Source organism: Cryptomeria japonica, chromosome 8 (genome assembly GCF_030272615.1).
Source record: "Cryptomeria japonica chromosome 8, Sugi_1.0, whole genome shotgun sequence".
Taxonomy (NCBI): Eukaryota; Viridiplantae; Streptophyta; class Pinopsida; order Cupressales; family Cupressaceae; genus Cryptomeria; species Cryptomeria japonica.
The window spans coordinates 179,375,263-179,394,932 of record NC_081412.1 but is presented as its reverse complement, the minus strand read 5'-3'; the positions used below and the strand labels follow the sequence as shown (position 1 = coordinate 179,394,932).

General features: G+C 36.9%; 1 protein-coding gene across 2 annotated transcripts in view; it reads left to right on the top strand.

Moving 5' to 3' along the window:
* Nucleotides 1–19,670, top strand: part of LOC131048442 (DNA repair protein RAD4) — a 200,108-nt gene that overhangs the window by 160,689 nt on the left and 19,749 nt on the right. For both annotated transcript variants that reach the window (XM_057982395.2, XM_057982396.2), the window contains exons 10-12: nucleotides 2,962–3,337; nucleotides 3,496–3,690; nucleotides 3,825–3,980. In XM_057982395.2, coding sequence (XP_057838378.2) covers nucleotides 2,962–3,337; nucleotides 3,496–3,690; nucleotides 3,825–3,980 — 727 coding nt within the window. The remainder of the gene's footprint in view (nucleotides 1–2,961; nucleotides 3,338–3,495; nucleotides 3,691–3,824; nucleotides 3,981–19,670) is intronic.

Here is a 19,670-nt window from a genome sequence, read left to right as displayed (position 1 = left end):
TTTTAGGCCTTTCGAAAATTTCGGACCTTTTGACAACTTTGCCAATTTCGAACCTTTTAGTCACTTTGTTAATTTTCAAATTTTACTGCGTTTTCACCAAAAAAGTGCGAGTTTCGGCACTTGGGTGAGTTTTGGGAAAGCCTTGAATGATTTTTGGGCAAATGGCGTATTTTGCTAGTTTTCAACTTCTGGAGTTTCGCGAACTTAAAGACTATGGACGATTTGATTTTTTAACCATAGCAAACTCGGGTGATTTGGCTTTGAGGTATGAAAGGTATTTGCAGAAGCATCCATTTCTCCCGCACAGGTAGACAAAAATTAGGGGGTGGTGGGTCCCCTGTCAACTGATGGGGTGTGTGTGCGAGCACAACACTTGGTTAAGCTGATTTTGTCCAACACCAGCCATCCATTCTTGATATTGTATCAAAGCAAATGGGTTCTCAACAAGTTCTTAGTCAGCAGGCTCCTCAGTGTTGTCAAATAGCTCAGCTAATGGGTTTATATCTTGGTCTCCATCTTCAAATAGATTATAAGCTTCCTCAATATTGTTGTCAAGATAAGGGTCGTTAGGAAGAAACCTCCCTAAAGCGTCTCTTCTCCTAGGCATACAGTAGTATTCAAAAGTAATTATGGGTCATTACTCTATGAAGGTGAATGGAAATAGAACTTTTAACTACTAAAAACAAAGTACGATTATCAATGACTGCAAAGGTTTCTAGTTTGACACCATCCCCGACAACAGCGCGAAAAATAACTGACCTTCTTAATGGTTCAACAATGAGACCTTGAAATCATACCTCAAGGATTGGACATCCAACAAAGTAATTATCTTTCATCATGAAGGTGCATTTAATTGTCAACCTGGGGCGTATACTTGAAATGGGTCTGCAAAGTATATGCACTAGAAAGACCAAAACAACCACCTTTCCTATTACTGGAAATGAAATGTTGCTGACGAAAAATGTTGAAAACAAATAACTGAAATGCTTGAAGGAAAAACTAACTTCTAAGAAATAACTAAGAAAGACAGGACTTATCCATGATCAACAAACGGGATTCTACTCATTCCAGTGGTTGTAGGAACAGTCACAAGAAGTATTCTAGTGGCTGCAGGAACAGTCTGTGATCAAGATAATGCTAAGTACAGAATGAAAAATAACTGATAAAAGAAATCAAAGGAATACTCACTAAGTGGGCCCCCTTAGTAAGCACCCAAACAATTGAATCGAATGCCTGAAACTTAAAGTATTATCTTGTTGATTCAAAAGTACTTAATAACATAACAACAGATTGTTGGAAGTCTGTTTCTTCAACTTAGAACTGTATTACAACTACTGGAACTATCTTATTCTCAACCATCGTACAAGAGAAGGTGGGAGATTATTTAAATCATGAAACTCCTAACTAACTAGCATACCACTCCCAAAGTTCAAGGAGAATGTGTTTATTGAACAAGGAGAAAAGGAAGGTGAAGTTACAAGTGGTGAGAATCAGTCAAGATCTGTTGGAACATCAGAGAGAATCTAGCGTAACCTCAGTCCTAAATCTACTCCTGCAGCAAAGGAAATCATTTAAGTCTTAAGATAAGTCATAATGAACCATTTTCAACCGCCAACTGACTCTTTCAATGACAATCCTTGCTGTCTCACTTACCGGCCAGCAACTCCATAATCTTTATTGCTGAGCATCTTGGACCAGTTCAACATTCTTCTTTAACCCTGCATGAAATTGTTAACCTGCACAAATATAGGCTTAATTATCCCTACTAGAGTAACATTTAAAAGCTACATGCAGCATTACCATGGATATTCCTCATAGCATAATTACCTATTATATTGCATAAAAAAGGAACATATATCAAACGAGTTCATGTCACATGACCATAGCATCAAAACATATAAAATCTTATCACTTAGCAAAGGTTCTGAATTCAAAAGACATATCTAGACTCCTAATGTCCTAGTAATGACACATAAACATAGATAAAATAGAGCCATTCTTTTGGCTCATCACTACCTTCCTTGGCGATACACAACATGTTTAAAGGACCCGATGGTTGCCGAGAGGTACACAACCATCAACCAACCGACACATGACTACCCGAGAGTGACAACTCACTTAATACAATTAATTAATACATTGGCAGATAACAAATATTATCAAATATAACCATAAACATTTTATGCTGATTGCAACCCTTATTAATCCCTAACTCAAATTGAATGGTAATCTTAACTCTAACCCTAATTGAAAACCAATCCTAATTAAAACTAACCCAAATGCAAAGATTTTTCTTATAATCCTAATTGAACCTTAACCTAAATAAACCCTACCCCTAATCCTAAACTTAACTTTTTTGAACCCTTAATTCAAGCCCTAACTTTAACCCTAACTCTAATGCCAATTGAATTTCAATTCTAAGCCGAACTCTAAACCTTAACCCTAATTGAATGCTAATTGAATGCTAAACCTATTCAATTCCTAACTCTAATTAAACTCTAACCCTAAGTTGCCTCGGTTTCCGTTATAAATTAGAGGAATGCCTACAAAAGTGCTCCAATCAATGAAATGCACTTGCTTTGAACACTTCAAATGATCCCCTAAAGGAGAGCCATGATTTTTGTAGAATATTGGAGCAAGAATTGTTTGATTATCAAGAGAAAAGTTATCAGTTTTGAAGACACAGTGATACTTTACTTGCTATGCACATATGTGTCTTTGCTCTTGTATATTGTCTACCTATTTAGTAATTTACCACTAAAGCTTGCCATTTCTAATGCCTTATTAATGTTAATGCTACTCTTGCCAAATATAATCTGTAGATTTAATTTGATTTAGATAGTTAATATTCCATTCTAGAGGCTAGTAAATCTGAATTAACCATATTTTTTAGGTTTAGCTTCCTACATGATCCCATGAGGAGATATGTAGAATGTCAAGTTATAATGCTTTAGTTTCCAGGTATGTTACTCAATGGTCTGCTATAGTAACTCAGCGAGTTTATTCACCATGGTGGGAAGTAACAATGGCACCTTTAAAAGAGTTGGAAGCTGCAGCAACTGCAGAGGCAGTAGATGTTAAAGGATCCACAGAAGATGCTCAACAACCATCTATATGCGCACAAATGTCTATTCCTGGTACAAATCATCATGAAAACAAAACCAATAGATCTCAAGGTTTGACGGTGATCAATGTAGACTTACCGCAGTCATGTGACATGCCAACTCAAAGTCTAGAGACTCCAGGTCAGAGGGTTCATATTACAGATAGAAGCTCTCTTGAGGACATGGAGCTAGAGATGAGAAGCTTTACTGAGCCACTTCCAACTAACCAGCAGGTTTATTCTGGTTATATAACTCTTATGTGTCGGAATTGTAGACATATAATGTGTTTGTTTGACTCTAGTCTTAGATTTTCATGCTCAAAAGCATTTTGCATAGGAAGCAAAATTGTAATTTACACTAGCTAATGAAAGTCTCTTGTCATCTCTTTTAGGCATATAAAAATCATCATCTATATGTGCTGGAAAGATGGCTTACAAAATATCAAACACTCTATCCAAAGGGTCCTGTACTAGGTTATTGTGCTGGGAAACCAGTATATCCTCGAACTTGTGTCCAGATCCTCCATACAGCAGATCGATGGCTCCGAGAAGGATTGCAAGTTAAGAAAGGCGAAGCAGCTGCAAAGGTTTGAACAACCAGTTTGCCCCATAATGCAGTTTATTTAATTTATGATAATTTCCAAATGTGGAGTATCAAGATTGATTCTTTAAGTGGATTGTGTTTTTTTCATTGTGTAACAATCATTCTTTCTGATCCCAGATTTTGGAAACTTCTCGAAATCGAGCTAGAAGTATCGATGCAGAGGCTAAATACTTTGAAGATGACTCTTCTGAAGGGCGTACTATTGTACTGTTTGGGAGATGGCAGACAGAGCCACTACAATTGCCTCCTGCTATAAATGGGATTGTACCAAAGGTGTAGTTAATCTTATATACTTAACAAAGATTATGTACTTTATAATAGGAATATTTCTGAGTGCCATGTATCTTTTTCCAATGACTGTTGTTTTAAGTTTAATTTACTTAGAACCACCAAAATCTTAAAGCATTATTCATTTAGGCTGTACTGCTTTTTTTGATTTTACGAAACATACCAGAGCTTTCCTTATCACTCAATGGCGACCAGTTACTGTCAATTTTCAGAGCAGCCTTACAGAGAGGAGCTATGCTGAGAGATCAGCTCTGCAGTGTGGATAGAAACATTTCGAATGTCAACATCTTGTATCTACTTATAATGCCTTAAGAGATGTCTGCATTTATTTATTTTGAGTCTTCTACTTGGTAATTACCTGAGTTACCTGAGACGGTAGACATTGGGTACAGAAGATGGGTGTTGGAATGGCAATGCCATATAATACTATGAATTTCAGAATTTTAGCATTAAGAAGTGGTATGAAGCAATTTAATTTTTAATTACCTAAGTAATTGTAGGGTTTTGCTGTAAGAGATGGCAAAATAAGTATCGGGAGATGTGCCACAAAATGACAGGAAATGTTCCAGGAGATGGTGGGAAAAATTAGAATTGCCTCACTTTCACCTACAAATCCTTAGAAAAGTGTACTTTTGATCTGTTAGGAAGCTAGTTTGTCACATCTGCCTGTTCATGATTGAGAAGACCAATTAGCATCTATGCTTGGGCAGGATTAGTTTTACTTATGCTACGAGCAGGATATGTTTTCTGCTCATGTTGTGGTATCATAATTGTTTGCTATTTTACTGTGTGCTCATTAACACTTTGTATGTATGTTTGGAAGGTGTTGATTATTGACATTGGCCAGAAACCAACTGACCTCATTATTTTGGGCCCTTTTCATAATACTTATAAAATAATTTTTTTTTCACTTAAACACTTGCTAAATGCGGATGTAAAGAATTACTTGATTTTTAATGCTAGAACAAAAGTGGGTGCTTAAAGTATGTGAGATTTTGCCAAGATCTAGAGGCAATGGAAAACACAAATAAGAGAGACAAAATAGATGATAGGAATAAACTGTATTCTATCAAGATGAAAATATTGATCAACTGGATCATCAAGATTCGTTCAATAGTTGTTGTTTACAATGTAGATAAGCCTGCTTATATAGGCAAGGCTATATGGATATGTGAGCACACAAACATGACATATGGCTCAATAAGAAACAAGGGTAGGTAGGAAATAGGTGTGGTAGGTAGGAGAAACAATAAAATATCCCACATGAGGTGGATCACCAACTGAAGGTAGAATTATCACTCCACAATAAGTGGATATGATATAGTAACAACAATATCACACCATAAAAGGTGGAAATTCTCCTACACACACTATCCCAATGTGACACAAACACCCAAGTGTCTCATACCCAAACTACTATGATATGCATTTCCTAAGTAAACTTAAGTATAGTGTAATAATATCCATGATGAATAATTATTTACACCAACAAAGTATAGTTGAGGGATGCTCTTAGTGACCCAAGGACATTGGAAATACTTAATTTTTTAGCTAATTCTAGAACAAAAGTGGGTGCTCAAAGTATAGTTGAGGGATGTTTCTAGTGACCCAAGGACATTGGAATCTCCCACCGAAACCAAAATTTCCCCTTTTTAAATTAGAGGAAAAGGCATCAAGAAGGTATCCTTACTATGATTGACCTAACTGGCCAAAGTGTAATGTCCCCCTTTTAGGATATCTTGGAATATCGGGACAATTACATCAATATTAAGTAAGAGAGAACAATGCATAATACTTCTACAATGCTTGGATGATCTAAGAATAATTTTAATTAGAGTAGTAAGGTGCTTCTTATATGAATGTGAAATGTTGTAATCGACAGTAATATATAACCTTCCTTATGTATTAAAGTCTGATGTAAATACTGTTCCCAGAGAAGTCTATTATGAATTCTGATATAGATTCCAATTACCCATCACGAAGGGGGTCTGATGTGACATTCCAAAGTATTATTACAGACCGAGTTTCTGGTTTGTTTAAGAAGAATTAGAATGTCTTGTTGAGTTTGGAGATCAGATTATGTTTACAAAATTATTTGCCAATGAACTAGTTTCGCTTCTTAGGATAGTATCAATACAATTCAAACTATGAGTTCAATCTGCCCTATCAATGATGATCTGCTGGTAAACAGAAGAATCACGGCACAAAGGAGGAATTCAGACTGATTGTTGATTGTGTAATGCTGACTAGGAGATGATAGAGAATCTGCAGAATAGGGGACATGATCTGCTGTTGGTGCTGGACAAATCTGATTCGTAGAATGTGGGACCGAATGTTATATGCTTCTATCTTATGCTGAGATCGATGATCTAATGGAAGGGAAATATCGAACTCATATACTTAACATGATGCCTGTTCCAAACAGCATGTCTCTAACCAACACGTCTCCCCCCACTTAGAACGGTCAAGCATTAACACGTCTAAAAGACTAAGTTAACACGTTTTAACAAAGAGTCAATTCATATTTAATCATAACATAGAACTGATTTATATATTAACCAATTCATATATATTAAGCATTACATAGAATCGATTCATATATTAATCGATTCATATTAATTATCTCATAGAATCGAATCATATAATAGTTGATTCATATACATAATACAATGTATATTAATTAGTGAACTAAGTTGACTCGGTCAGTGTAATATATTCAATATATCTATTTTATGTTTTAATGGTAAAACTTCTTTAATAGTTAATATAATATTAATAATTGAAATATGAACGTTACATTAAAATAAAACAATAATAATAAATAACAATCATAACAAATAATAAATATTAATAATCATATATTAAAGGAAAATCGTGAAGTCTCATAAATGAGACGATTTTCCAATATTATTAAATGTTAATTAATAAATGTTTTAATTATCGTCTTTATTTAATCCCATGTCCAAAGAGGGGTTATGACACAAAGACAGTTTACCTAAAGTTAAGTCTAACTAAACATAAGAAAATCCCAAACTACAAAATAAAAGATTAACATTTTGAGGAGAGGGTTTTAAAAATGGAAAACACTGATTTTTGAAATAGAATAAAGAATAAATAACAGATAAACAGAACAAGCATTTTGAGAAATTGCCCTTGTTTGAATGTGAAACTTTATTCTCTCCTTTTTTAACTATTTAAATGAGGGTTGGTGTTGGGCACCGTACAAAAAGTCAGGCAAGCTGAACCTTGCAATTTCGTAAAACCAGCATATATTGATATGAGAAGTCTGAGAAATACACATTTGGAAAATGTTGGGAATTGCCACATCTACAAGCTTTGAAATGGAAAGGAAAATATTGCTACTAAGGCTTGCAACATCAAAGACTAATTTCTAGAAATTAGAAGCTATAAACATTCTTGAAAGATTAGCTTGCTAACCAAGATAGCATAAAGATTGAAACCTATATGCTATATGTTAAAAAACTTGGACTTGGCAAAAACTTGAGAGACCCAAAATTTTGGATTCTGCAGAACTCCACAAAAACCTGGGGATAAAATGGGCAAATTTTTCAAACATTAAAAACACATAAGTTTGTAAAATATTCTTCAAAAACATGCATATTACTGAATTGAGGAACAAGATATTGATTTCTTTCATATATAGATCACAATTAGAGTTAAATAAACATCAGATCAAAAAATGAGTTCAATACATATCAACTTTAAGATTCAATATGAATAAAAATGACAAATTATAGCTTCAATGTTCATAATCTATAAGTGCCTCAAAAACAATCCAATTATTCTCACAACCTAAAGTGCTACAAGGCTGGGACAAAATTCAGGTGGCATATTTTTGAAGATTAGGTGTTGCGCCAAAATCTTCTCATCACAAATTCACAAGGAAAATATTTATAAAATTGTAAGGATTTTAAGAAACTTAAAAAGCTTAAGTTAAACATATATGTTTTTATACAAACTAAAATTAGACATTGATGTTTTTTTTATCTAGTTGTAGATGGATCTCTTTTGAGTCATAGAGGTGAAGAAAACAATAACCTCTTCGTCTCCTTTTAGTGAACTAGAGAAGAAAAACTTAGAGTTCAAATGGCAGCAACGAGTGTAATATGTTAGTGGAGTTGTGAATTTCATTCTCAATAATGCATCAGATGGATTTATATTTGTTTTTATAAACTAAAAGTAAGGGTTTTAATTGACTAAAATTAAACATATATAATATTTTTTCTAATCTAGTTGTAGAGCAGCTCTCCTTCAAGTGCATGTAGGTGAAGAAACCAATCTCCCCTTCATGCTTCTATAAATCTATTAACTCATCATTTATGATGGCTCTAAGGTTTTCATTGAGGACTATCCTCACTATACGTGTTGAAGTCATCCAAAACCTCCCCATGTCCTCTTAACGAACTAAAAAAGGAAAAATTAGGTTTCAAATGGTAGGCAACGGTATGAATATATGCCAATTTGACTTCATTTTGCGATTCTTGATTTAGTAGTGTTGCCTATAAAATTCTGACCTTTTTTGTATTTTTTCTTCTTATTGAAAATGAAAACAAACTGGTACAGCAAAGTAAATTGGCACACAATCAGTTGAAAATACTGAAAGAACCCCCTAGACACCTCACACAATAATTCTGAACCAAATAAGACCAATTATGCTTGCTGGTGCAATCCCTAGATCATATCAAACTTGCAGATCTGAGCTAAATATCAAAGATAGAAATGATCCAAAGTCTGATTTTACTGATATGCAACTGCTATAATTGATTTACAAGACTGAGAACACCTCATAAACTGTAGATCTGATTTTTACATGCCATAAATATGTACAATGCTGGTCATACATGAGCCAAACCAACTTACAGTTCACCTGAAATGCTATCAGACCTCTGTAAATGATAATAAATGCAGATTGGAGCCTGAAATGACTAATCAACATCAATCAAGAGGTGCACGACTTGCTGCAACAGTGGAATGGCTGTAATAATGGCTGGTATGGCTGGAAATGTGATGTGGTACAGCTGCTAAAGGGCTGACACAAATCTGAAAATATTATTAAAACCCTTAAATGGTGCCAAATCAGTAATCTATTCTTGTAGAAAATCTCCAAAACTCACCAATAGTTATTTGTTTTCAAATTTAATCTATAGATCTCTGAAATTTGCATGAATTACCAAATTAGCTCAACTTGCAAACCTTAGGTGGAGTTTGCCATTGGCAAAGATGAGGGTTTTCATCCTCACCTCTGGAAATCAAGAGCCAAGAGGGGTTTCATGCTTTTGGATCGTTGTAAACAGTCAAGGATTTTTGCCTTTGGATGCCAAACTCAAATGTCAAAGCCCACAATGAAAATGCCCAAAATGAATTCTAGATACCAAATGAGGCTAGGTGCTCTTTTATTATACTTTTCCAACTTGGGCCTGTTGGTGTACGTTTTATCATATGCCAAACATTAGAAAAGATAATTTATCCTCTCTTGAAAAATCACTGCTTATGCTAAGATTGCTAGAAGATCATATGGCGATTTCCAAGGTTTCTTTTGTCAGGTTTTGACGTGTGGATAAGCTCAATGGGCGTTTTGATTTGCTAGTAATACACAAAGGGACTTACGCTTGGCTCGTTCAATTCACAATGAAGGTTTAGACAATGAAGCTCTATCAATTGGGACTTGGATCATGAAAAAACTGAAAAGGAGACAAGGGTTTAGAAGTCTACTCTACTCCTATGAACTCAAGAGACGGTATTGACTAGGTGATCTCAATAAACCACACTTTGCTTCGCCTCACTTAGGACAACTACACAAAGCGGATGCAATCTTCTAGGGATGTGCTTATGATCGGAAGTTAAGCATACACAAAGAAAAGCTCAGACTAACTTTGCATAGTGAATGAAAATCATCCATTCACCAAAAGAATGAGTGGAGAAACACCACAAATCAATATTTATCAAATCTTGCATTCAATCTAACAACATGAAATAAATTCTGAACTATTGTGTTGAGGAAATTGAAAACCTTGCTAATCATTCAGACAAAATAGATTACAAGGCCAAAGAGAAAGCACACAAGTAATGTATTATCTGGAAATGGCCTTCATGCAACAATATTTAAAAAAAACCTCACACACTCCAAATGAGAGGAGGCAGCCTTATATAGGAGTCCAAAATTTTTGAATGGCCAAGATCGAATAGCGATCAAGGGCTCAGATTAAAAGTTCAAAACCCTAATTAGGGTTTCCTAAAACTAACTACCCCTCGACCAATGAGAAAATTACATTTGGGGACACTTGTCCTTCTTGCTAAATTTGAATCAACAATAGAAATAGAAGGTTGTTGCATTGTGAAGTGTGTCCTCTAGAAGTTTCTGTGGATAAGTCAAGCTCATTGAACCTAGACATGTTGACTTGGAACAATCTAATTGGTTGGAAGATGACGAGGTGCCACCTCAGCGTGTTGGATGTTTTCCATGAATTCTCCAATTTGTGTCAAGAAATTGTCTAAGTATGGAAATTTGTTTCTTCTTGTCACCATCTGATTTTGATTGGGAGCTTGTCCTTAATTCTTCAGGAGATGAAACCCTTCAATAAGTTGTCCAGATTGCTTCCATAGGTCTGGTATTGTGGATGAAATTCCCCAATCAGTCTAAAATTCTTTTCTATATTTTTACCAAGTTTGAGAACTTTTCTTTCTTGATGCTTTGAGATTCTTTCAAGTGCCTTGAATTTGGAGAAGAATCCCTTTGTGAAGTATTTCTCACACTTAGCCAAATTTTGGCCATCTTCATACTCAGACGAACCTTGCTTGTGGACTTGTCTTTGATGAATACTAAGAGGGGGGGGTGAATTAGTATACCAATAAATACTGAACTCAAACACTTTAACAGTCTAGCAGTGAACCAGTATAACAATTTAACTAACAAACTGGTTAACACAAATGCAAACCAAACAACAAATAAGGCATTCACCCACAGAAGCACAATCACCATAACACGAGATTTTGACGTGGAAACCCAAATGGGAAAAACCACGGTGAGATGAGACTCACAAGTAACTATTTGCAGAATAGTAACTAGACCGATTAAGGTCAGACTGGTTAAGGTCATACAATGTTCTTTACCAGAACAGATCCTGTTAGGAATCTCAATCTCTATTAGGAGATAAGTCCTATTAAAGACTACCTTGTGAGAGGATTTCAGATCCATAGATGTGAATCACCTTGTTAGAGGATTTACAAAGACTTTTCTGGGCCTACTCGGTTAAGGGTTTCTAACTTGTCAAAGATGTGAGTAATCAACAAGTGAATGACCTAGCAAATAGCACAGTTTGCTTGTTTAGATCCATGATAGCTCATTGCTAATGCATTTTAGCATTACTTCAGTCTTCAGTAAATCCACACTCTGTTACAGCACACAGACTTGATCTTCTCTATTAAGATCGCACATACAAGAACTCATCAACCACCAAAAACCCTAACAACTACACACACTAAAACCCTAGACATGATGTCCTTAAAAAGGAATCTGATTTCATGTCGGTCCAATAGGATTACATTGCAAGTTCCTAGGTTCAGTGTATCTAGACACATTTGGTATCAGGACACAAAATCATCGTCAAAGTGTCGGTGGATGGTAACTCATCACAAAAATATACCGGTTGGTAACTCATCACAAAAATATACCGGTTGGTAACTCATCACAGAGTATTACCGGTTTATACAACTTTACTGATTACCGGTTGGTAACTTAGAGTAATACCGGTTTAATTATTAAACAGATTACCGGTTGACAAAAATGAAGATTGGGAAAATGATAACTGCCGCTTTTAGTTCCTTTGCTCCGTTCCGCTTGAGAGCCTCGAACCGCTTGAGGTCTTCATGCCGCTTGAGATCGGTAAACACTTTCTGCAAAACACCGATAGTCTAAAGACTACAACATAATACCGGTTTGGAACAAATACCGGTTGAGCATAATTCATACATTCAAAAAGTGATCTCAAAGCAAGTGTGTGTCCATCAATGACAATCACAACATAAACATCAAAAATGCCAACAATCTCCCCCTTTGGCATTGATGGCAACACTCAGGAAAATTTTGACATCTAAGTGTTTTATAACAAAAATATGGCATAATCAAAATTACTCCCCCTAAGCGTATACACTATCCCTTTTGTAGAAAATACAATGTATACTACTCCCTTACATATATAAACATGAAAGTATACATAGCATGCATCAAAATTTAAATTTTAAATACCAGAATACTTCTCCCCCTTTGCCAACAATGACAAAATACAACTGAATAACCCCTATTTCTATTAGCTGAATAAATGTTTATGTCAATAGAGAGTGAAATTTGTCAAAAACAGATTTAAAGTCCTGCATAAATTGCTTCATGGATAAAGACCATGACTCAAGCAATGAGATAGCAACCTCATTCTCTGTTTGCATCTGATAGACCTGTTCTTCCATGGCATCCAAGGTACTCATCTCTTGAGTGACCGTCAGGGCATCTAGATTGAGATAGCATTTCTGAAGTATTTGCAGTCTTGGTAGTAGAACCAGTTGTAGTTCCTACAAATCCCTGGTCCGGTTGCTGATCTCCAAATCAATTCTTGCAGCTTGAAGTTGAAACCGGTGAGCGGTTTGCCCATAAGAAGTAAAGGAATCATATGGCGTCTTGAAGGTGCTAATGAATGTCTGCAAATCAGTTTGCAGTTTGTCTTTCTGAGCAAGCACATCATCACAAAATAGATGGGGTTGATATATCTTATTGAGCAGTAATTTCCCCTCATCCATTGCATCTCTAATGTGCTTCTGTACCTTCTGCAAATCGAACCGGAGCTCATGTAACTTTTTCACCAAGGCAGTGTTCAAAGCCTTTTGATGCTCCTTTTTGGCATTCGCTTCAGCAACCTCTTCCAAGCTTTGTACCTGGTCCTCCACAACTGTGCATAAGAGTTTCAGTTGGGCCAGAGAGGAATCGATACTAGGGAGGTTGGTACCGGGTATCAAACCGGTAAGAGTGTCCACTGCAACTTGGATCACGTCTTGCTCCTTCTTCCTCCTTATCACCTCCAAGCGATCTTGAGCAAGCTTAATGCTTTGCTCCAACTCTGATTAGTTTGCAGATTGGAGGTCAATGGGATTGGTAATGTCAGCGGGTTTGGCTTGACTACCGGTTGCCTTTGGGGTCTCCACTTGAGTGCTCTGTGCCGCTCCCTCCTTCTCTTTAGCCCTTAGCTTGTCCTCTTCTGCCTTCTTTTTCTCCTCTTCCTCTGTCTTCCTTTTCTCTTCTTTCTTCTTCTCCTCTTCTTTCCGCTTCTCTTCGTCTTCATCCTTCTTCTTCTTTTCCTCTTCCTGCTTCCTCTTCTCCTCTTCCTTTCTCTTCTCCTCTTCCTTCTTTTCTTCTTCCTTCCGTTTCGCTTCTTTTTTCTTTTCCGCTTCCTTCTTCTTCTTCTCTTCCTCTTGTCTCTTATTCTCCTCTTCTTTTCTCTTGTCCTCTTCCTGTTTCCTCTTTTCTTCTCGTTTTCTCTTTTCCTCTTCCTGTTGCTTCTTCTCTTCTTGTGCCTGTTTCTTCTTTTCTTCTTCCTGTTTTTCCTGTCTTGCCGCTTCTGTTAATGTACCCGGAGTAACATCTTCATAGTTCAAGGCATCAACGTCAATGGGTTCCATTTGATCAGTGACCGGTACTCCTTCACTGTAATACGCCTCATCCGGTTGATTGATTTCCGGTTCTTGCTCAGCTTTCCTGTTGGCTTCTGCCACTTGGTGCAACTTTAGAGCGGATTGAGCAAGGGAGTGGGTATCTTTTACCACTTCAGGGACTTTTTCTTCTAGCAACAGGAGTCTTCTTCTTCTCATGAAGAAGAGGCCCTTATATCTTTCCACCACTTCATAAAGTTTTGATTTAGGTACATCAGGAAAGTATTCTGCAAATACTTCCTCTCTTATTTCTTGCTCCTTCTCTATGGCAATGCGCCACTTGTTATCTAAAGAATTATATAAAGAATCACGTGTCTTAGATTTAATTTCTGATGGCGACCGGTCATTAATACATAAATAATTAATGACTTCCTGTTCAACTTCTTCCTTTTCATCATCATTAAAATCATCAAAGCACTCTTTCAAATCACCAAGCACTTTTCTTCTAATATTCTTAATAGTTCTTTGACAATGTGTCAAAGGTTTGTAGGAGGAAATATCAAATTTACCGGTGCAGATGTTGCCGGTTCATTCTTTGTCTTTTTCCTCGTTTGCCTAGTCTTCTTAGGTTGTTCTTCAGACACAGTGTCCTTTGAGTCCGGTGTGTTGTCTTTTGTCTTCCGCTTTCTCTCAAAGACTTTGGCGGGTGCAGCTTCCAGTTTCTTCTTTGCTGGTGACCGCTTGGTCACTTTGGGACTTGTTGCAGTAACCGTTGCCGATACTGAAGGCACTGCCTTTCCCTTCTTTACTGAAGGTTCTTCAACTGGTGTAACCCTTTCCAAATAGGTGCCGGTTCTTATTGCCTTTGGATCAAGGGGTGAGGCGAGTAGGGTAGAGGCATACCCATCTAGCATGTCATACACTACCTCATATCCCATGGGTTCCACTTCTTCTTGTCTAGGCTCAACCGCCTCCATTATGCACTCATCAACTTTGATGGTGAAGTAGATGTCATCTTCATATTTCTTGACAATATCACCTGATATTCTCACTCTTTGGCTCATTTTGCGTCTGAACTCATCAAAGTATTTGTTCAGAACTTCCGGATAACCGGTTCCAACCGCTTGAAGGCTTTCCTTGATTTGCTTTGTAACCGGTTGGTCGGCAGACCACTGAATATCTTCGACTCCTGGGAAGTAACCTTGGAAGTAGAAGAACAACCCAACCAATAGTTGTCCAAACTTAAATCTCAAGGCATTGTCTTGTTTAATCGACTTCAGGTTTACTAGAAGTTGCCTTTGCATACAGGTGCATAAATCAAATGATGCATCTTCTTTGATCATCCTGTAAGCAGCATTTATCGCTGCAGCAGAGACAAAGTTGATCCTGCTAGCATAAAATGTCCGGTAACCTATTACCATGCAGGCATATTTGACCAGATCGTCCTTGATGGGATTGATGGTCATTCCCCGTTGGTCACTCACAGAACCGGTGAGCTTGGTCATTTCTGTCTTGCTGATCTTCCTTAGGGCTGACACTTCACCGACGTTACAAAAATCGGTGACGGCATGAATCGCTTTTGGTGTGATGTCATGCGTCCGCTCTAAGTACATTTTATCACCGTGCACTCTACTCAGAATGATGCGGATGTGATCATCTGAAAACTCTTCAAGGAAATAGACCGCATTGTGAAGCTTCTTCTTTTCCAAGACATTGAATTCCGGTTTGATCTTCTTGTCCTTTCCACAGAATAAGCTTAACTGAGAATGGATCATCAGAGATCCTAGGTCTTCAATTTTACAATCAATATAGTTTGAAATACCTTCCTGCACTATAACACCAGCGGGTATTTGAGATAGGGCATTATATTTTGCCTTTCGTTGGATGAAGTCTACTGAATCAATGGGTGCACTACAACTAGAGTGATGCGGAAGCCATGATAAACAGAGAAATTTGAAAAATACCTTCGTAAATCGAAATTTAGGGCTTGCAAATTACACTTTGCCACACACTCCTTCGGTTGCTGAAATACCGCTTTGTGTTCTACACTTGACCGATTGATATTAGCTTCTGATTCTTCTTCAAGGTTTTGAAAATTCTTCGAATCGCAATCCAAATCGCTTTTTGTCGCTCAGCACTTAAAAACTTCTTCGCTCGAGAACTGATAAGTGAAAAATGACTTGAAAAATCCTTTTAAAGAAGTTCTTCACCTACCATAATAAATGCTCCACTATTAGGGTGTAAACCCTAATTTGCCTTTTACCATTTTCGGTCTTCTGCCAGTTGACAGGTATCACATACCGGTTAAGGTCTTTTACCAGTGTAAACTGGGGGTCCGAAACATTTCACCGTTTGCTCCCCCTAAGCTTTTCTGATGCTTAGTTTACCGGTTCAGTGACTTCCACACTAGGTGCAGAAACCGGTTCTTCTTGAGACACTTCTTCTGGCTTCTTCTTCCAGGTTTTCTTCATATCCGCTTGAACAGTTTCAACATCAATCTTTCCTTCCGGAGTGACTGGTATATCATTCGATATGTTCTTTCTCGTTCTGCAGAATCTTGCTGTATGACCTGGTTTGTTGCAATGATAGCAAATCATTCCAGCTGCTCTCCAAGGTCCATTGTTCATGTTTCCATTCTTCCTTCTGCATGTTGCAGCAATGTGACCACTACCATGACAGATCAAATAGGTTGCTCTCCATCCGGTTGCCACTTGATAGCCACTACTTCCTGATTGATGATTATAGGTATCTTCTGGTTCCCAGAGGGTTCAGAAAAAACTCCTTGACTCCTTTGAGGATATCTTCCGATGTTGTGCATGACAGACCTGCATTCAAATGCTCTATGCCCATACTTGTTGCATGCATAACAATTACCATTGAATCTATTGGGTCTAGGCTTATTGTTTAGAAAATAAGGAAAATTATTGTAAGCCTTACTTCTACATACATTAGCAGTGTGTCCTTCCTTGAGACAATTAAAGCAAATAGGTTTGAACTTTTGCTTACCTTTATCCTTTGGTGCCGGTTGCTTCTTTGATGCTCCATCATTTGTTCCAGAGGTCTCACCTTCCTCATATTCAGAGAAACCAAGTCCATTAGTATTCTTTACCGGTTTAGCTGATTCAAGTTTTTGCTTTAGCTTAATAGAGCTTTTATTGAATTTGGCAAGTATTTCTTTTGACTCAGTAAGTTTTTTGGCAATAGCAGCATTAGATTCCTTCAAGGTTGCATTCTCAGAAATAGCCATGTTTATTTCACCTTGCATTTCCTCTTTTTCTACTTTGCTCTCTTGGAGATGAGCGGTAAGTGCACTGAACTCTTGCTTCAGCTTGGAGATCTCATGATCTTTGTCTTTTACCAGATCTTCAGCTTTCCTCTGGTTCTCAAGCTCTTGACACATTCTAATAGCCAGTCCTTCAAGTTCCCTTCTTAGGTTGGCATTGGACTCATTCAGTTTTTCAACTTCCTGAATTAGGGCTTCCATGTCCGCTTCATTAGAAGAACTGTTTTCAGTTAGCTCCATTAGTTTTTCAGCATGCTCTCTTCTTTTTGCCTGAGAGGCCTTATATTTGACTTTAAGTTCATCATAGGCTTGCTCAGTCTGAGTGAGCTGATGAGTAAGTTCCCTCACAGTGTATTCCCCCATATCTCTTTCCAAGTGGTTAGACTTATAGAAAGGTTTGCTCTAATACCAATTGATGAATACTAAGGGGGGGGTGAATTAGTATACCAATAATACTGAACTCAAACACTTTAACAGTCTAGCAGTGAACCGGTATAACAGTTTAACTAACAAACCGGTTAACACAAATGCAAACCAAACAGCAAGTAAGGCATTCACCCACAGAAGCACAATCACCATAACACGAGATTTTGACGTGCAAACCCAAATGCGAAAAACCACGGTGAGATGAAACTCACAAGTAACTATCTACAGAATAGTAACCAGACCGGTTAAGGTCAGACAATGTTCTTTACCAAAACAGATCCTGTTAGGAATCTCAATCTCTGTTAGGAGATAAGTTCGATTAAAGACTACCTTGTGAGAGGATTTCAGATCAATAGATGTGAATCACCTTGTTAGAGGATTTACAAAGGCTTTTCTGGGCCTACCCGGTTAAGGGTTTCTAACTTGTCAAAGATGTGAGTAATCAACAAATAAATGATCTAGCAAATAGCACAGTTTGCTTGGTTAGATCCATGATAGCTCATTGTTAATGCATTTCAGCATTACTTCAGTCTTCAGTAAATCCACACTCTGTTACAGCACACAGACTTGATCTTCTCTATTAAGATCGCACATACAAGAACTCATCAACCACCAAAAACCCTAACAGCTACACACACTAAAACCCTAGACATGATGTCCTTAAAAAGGAATCTGATTTCATGTCGGTCCAATAGGATTACATTGCAAGTTCCTAGGTTCAGTGTATCTAGACGCATTTGGTAACAGGACACAAAATCACCGTCAAAGTGTCGGTGGATGGTAACTCATCACAAAAATATACCGGTTGGTAACTCATCACAAAAATATACCGGTTGGTAACTCATCATAGAGTATTACCGGTTTATACAACTTTACCGATTACCGGTTTACCACTCAGAGTAATACCGGTTTAATTATTAAACAGATTACCGATTGACAAAAATGAAGACTGGGAAAATGATAACTGCCGCTTTTAGTTCCTTTGCTCCGTTCCGCTTGAGATCCTCGAACCGCTTGAGATCGGTAAACACTTTCTACAAAACACCGATAGTCTAAAGACTACAACATAATACCGGTTTGGAACAAATACCGGTTGAGCATAATTCATACATTCAAAAAGTGATCTCAAAGCAAGTGTGTGTCCATCAATGACAATCACAACATAAACATCAAAAATGCCAACAGTCTTTAATCCGGAATTTTGGCTTGAAACTCCATTTGTGTTTTCTGCGATGATCCTGCTTTAGCTCTCATCCAAAACCTGCAAAACCAAAAGAAATTAAGTTAGAATCCTCATTTTGAGCATGGATTTTGAAGGTTTGATGGCAAAGTGTGCTCTGATTCTCCACTTCCTCAACACTTTTAGCTTTCAACAAGTTGCGAACACTTGGAAATTTTAGAAACCCTTGAAAACTCAATCTAATTTGAAGGTTTGGGAGTGAAATTTGTCTTTGATTACTCTGAAAATGAATAACTTAGTCCCAAAATTCGTGAAATGAATGTCAAAATCAGATTTGGATATGTCTAAAAAATAAACTAAGTTGTGAAAACCAATTCCATTTTCCATGAAAACTCCATCAAAATTTGAAAATTAGATTGAAAAACTAAACCAATCTGCCTTGAATACCCCTGTCACCTTCAAAATTTTGGATAGGAAAGAGGTTGAAGGAATGCTTGATCTGAAGATCTTCACTACTTCCTCTTGCGAATGCCTCATCAAATTTCTGTGAATTGTTCTTGAAGTCTCAGAAAATATGTGAATTTTCTCTTCAAAACAGTCAAGAGTCTTCCTCAAAATGCATGAACTTGTGAAAAATGTTGGAAATCTCAGACTTAAACTTAAAATCTCCTTCGAAATTACTTTAATCTGCAGAAAATTCTTCAAAATACTTTAAACCTGCACAAAACTTCTCTCAAAATGCCTCTCAACTTGTTCTTGAAATTCGAACTTCATTTGATGGATTGAGAGAATGAAAGGCATTTGTATGAAGTTCGAATTTCATAATTAGAAACACAAAGGATCCTCAAAATTTGTTTCTAATTCCGTCTTCATTCATCGAACTTGGACATTCAGTCTTTAGTCTTTCAAAAGAAGTTTCTAAATTTAGACTCAGTGAACTATCATACCTTTGGCAAGTTCGAACTCCCATTTTCAGTTCAAAATGAAAGTTTCTATTTTCAGTTTGAGTTCATGAATTGAACTCCATCTTTCTTTTTTTTAATCCAAATTTGAAACTTTCTAAAACTTTCTTCCTTCCCTTAGTTCGAACTTAGGCAGATTTTCTTGACAGTAAGGCGGATTTTGTCAATCT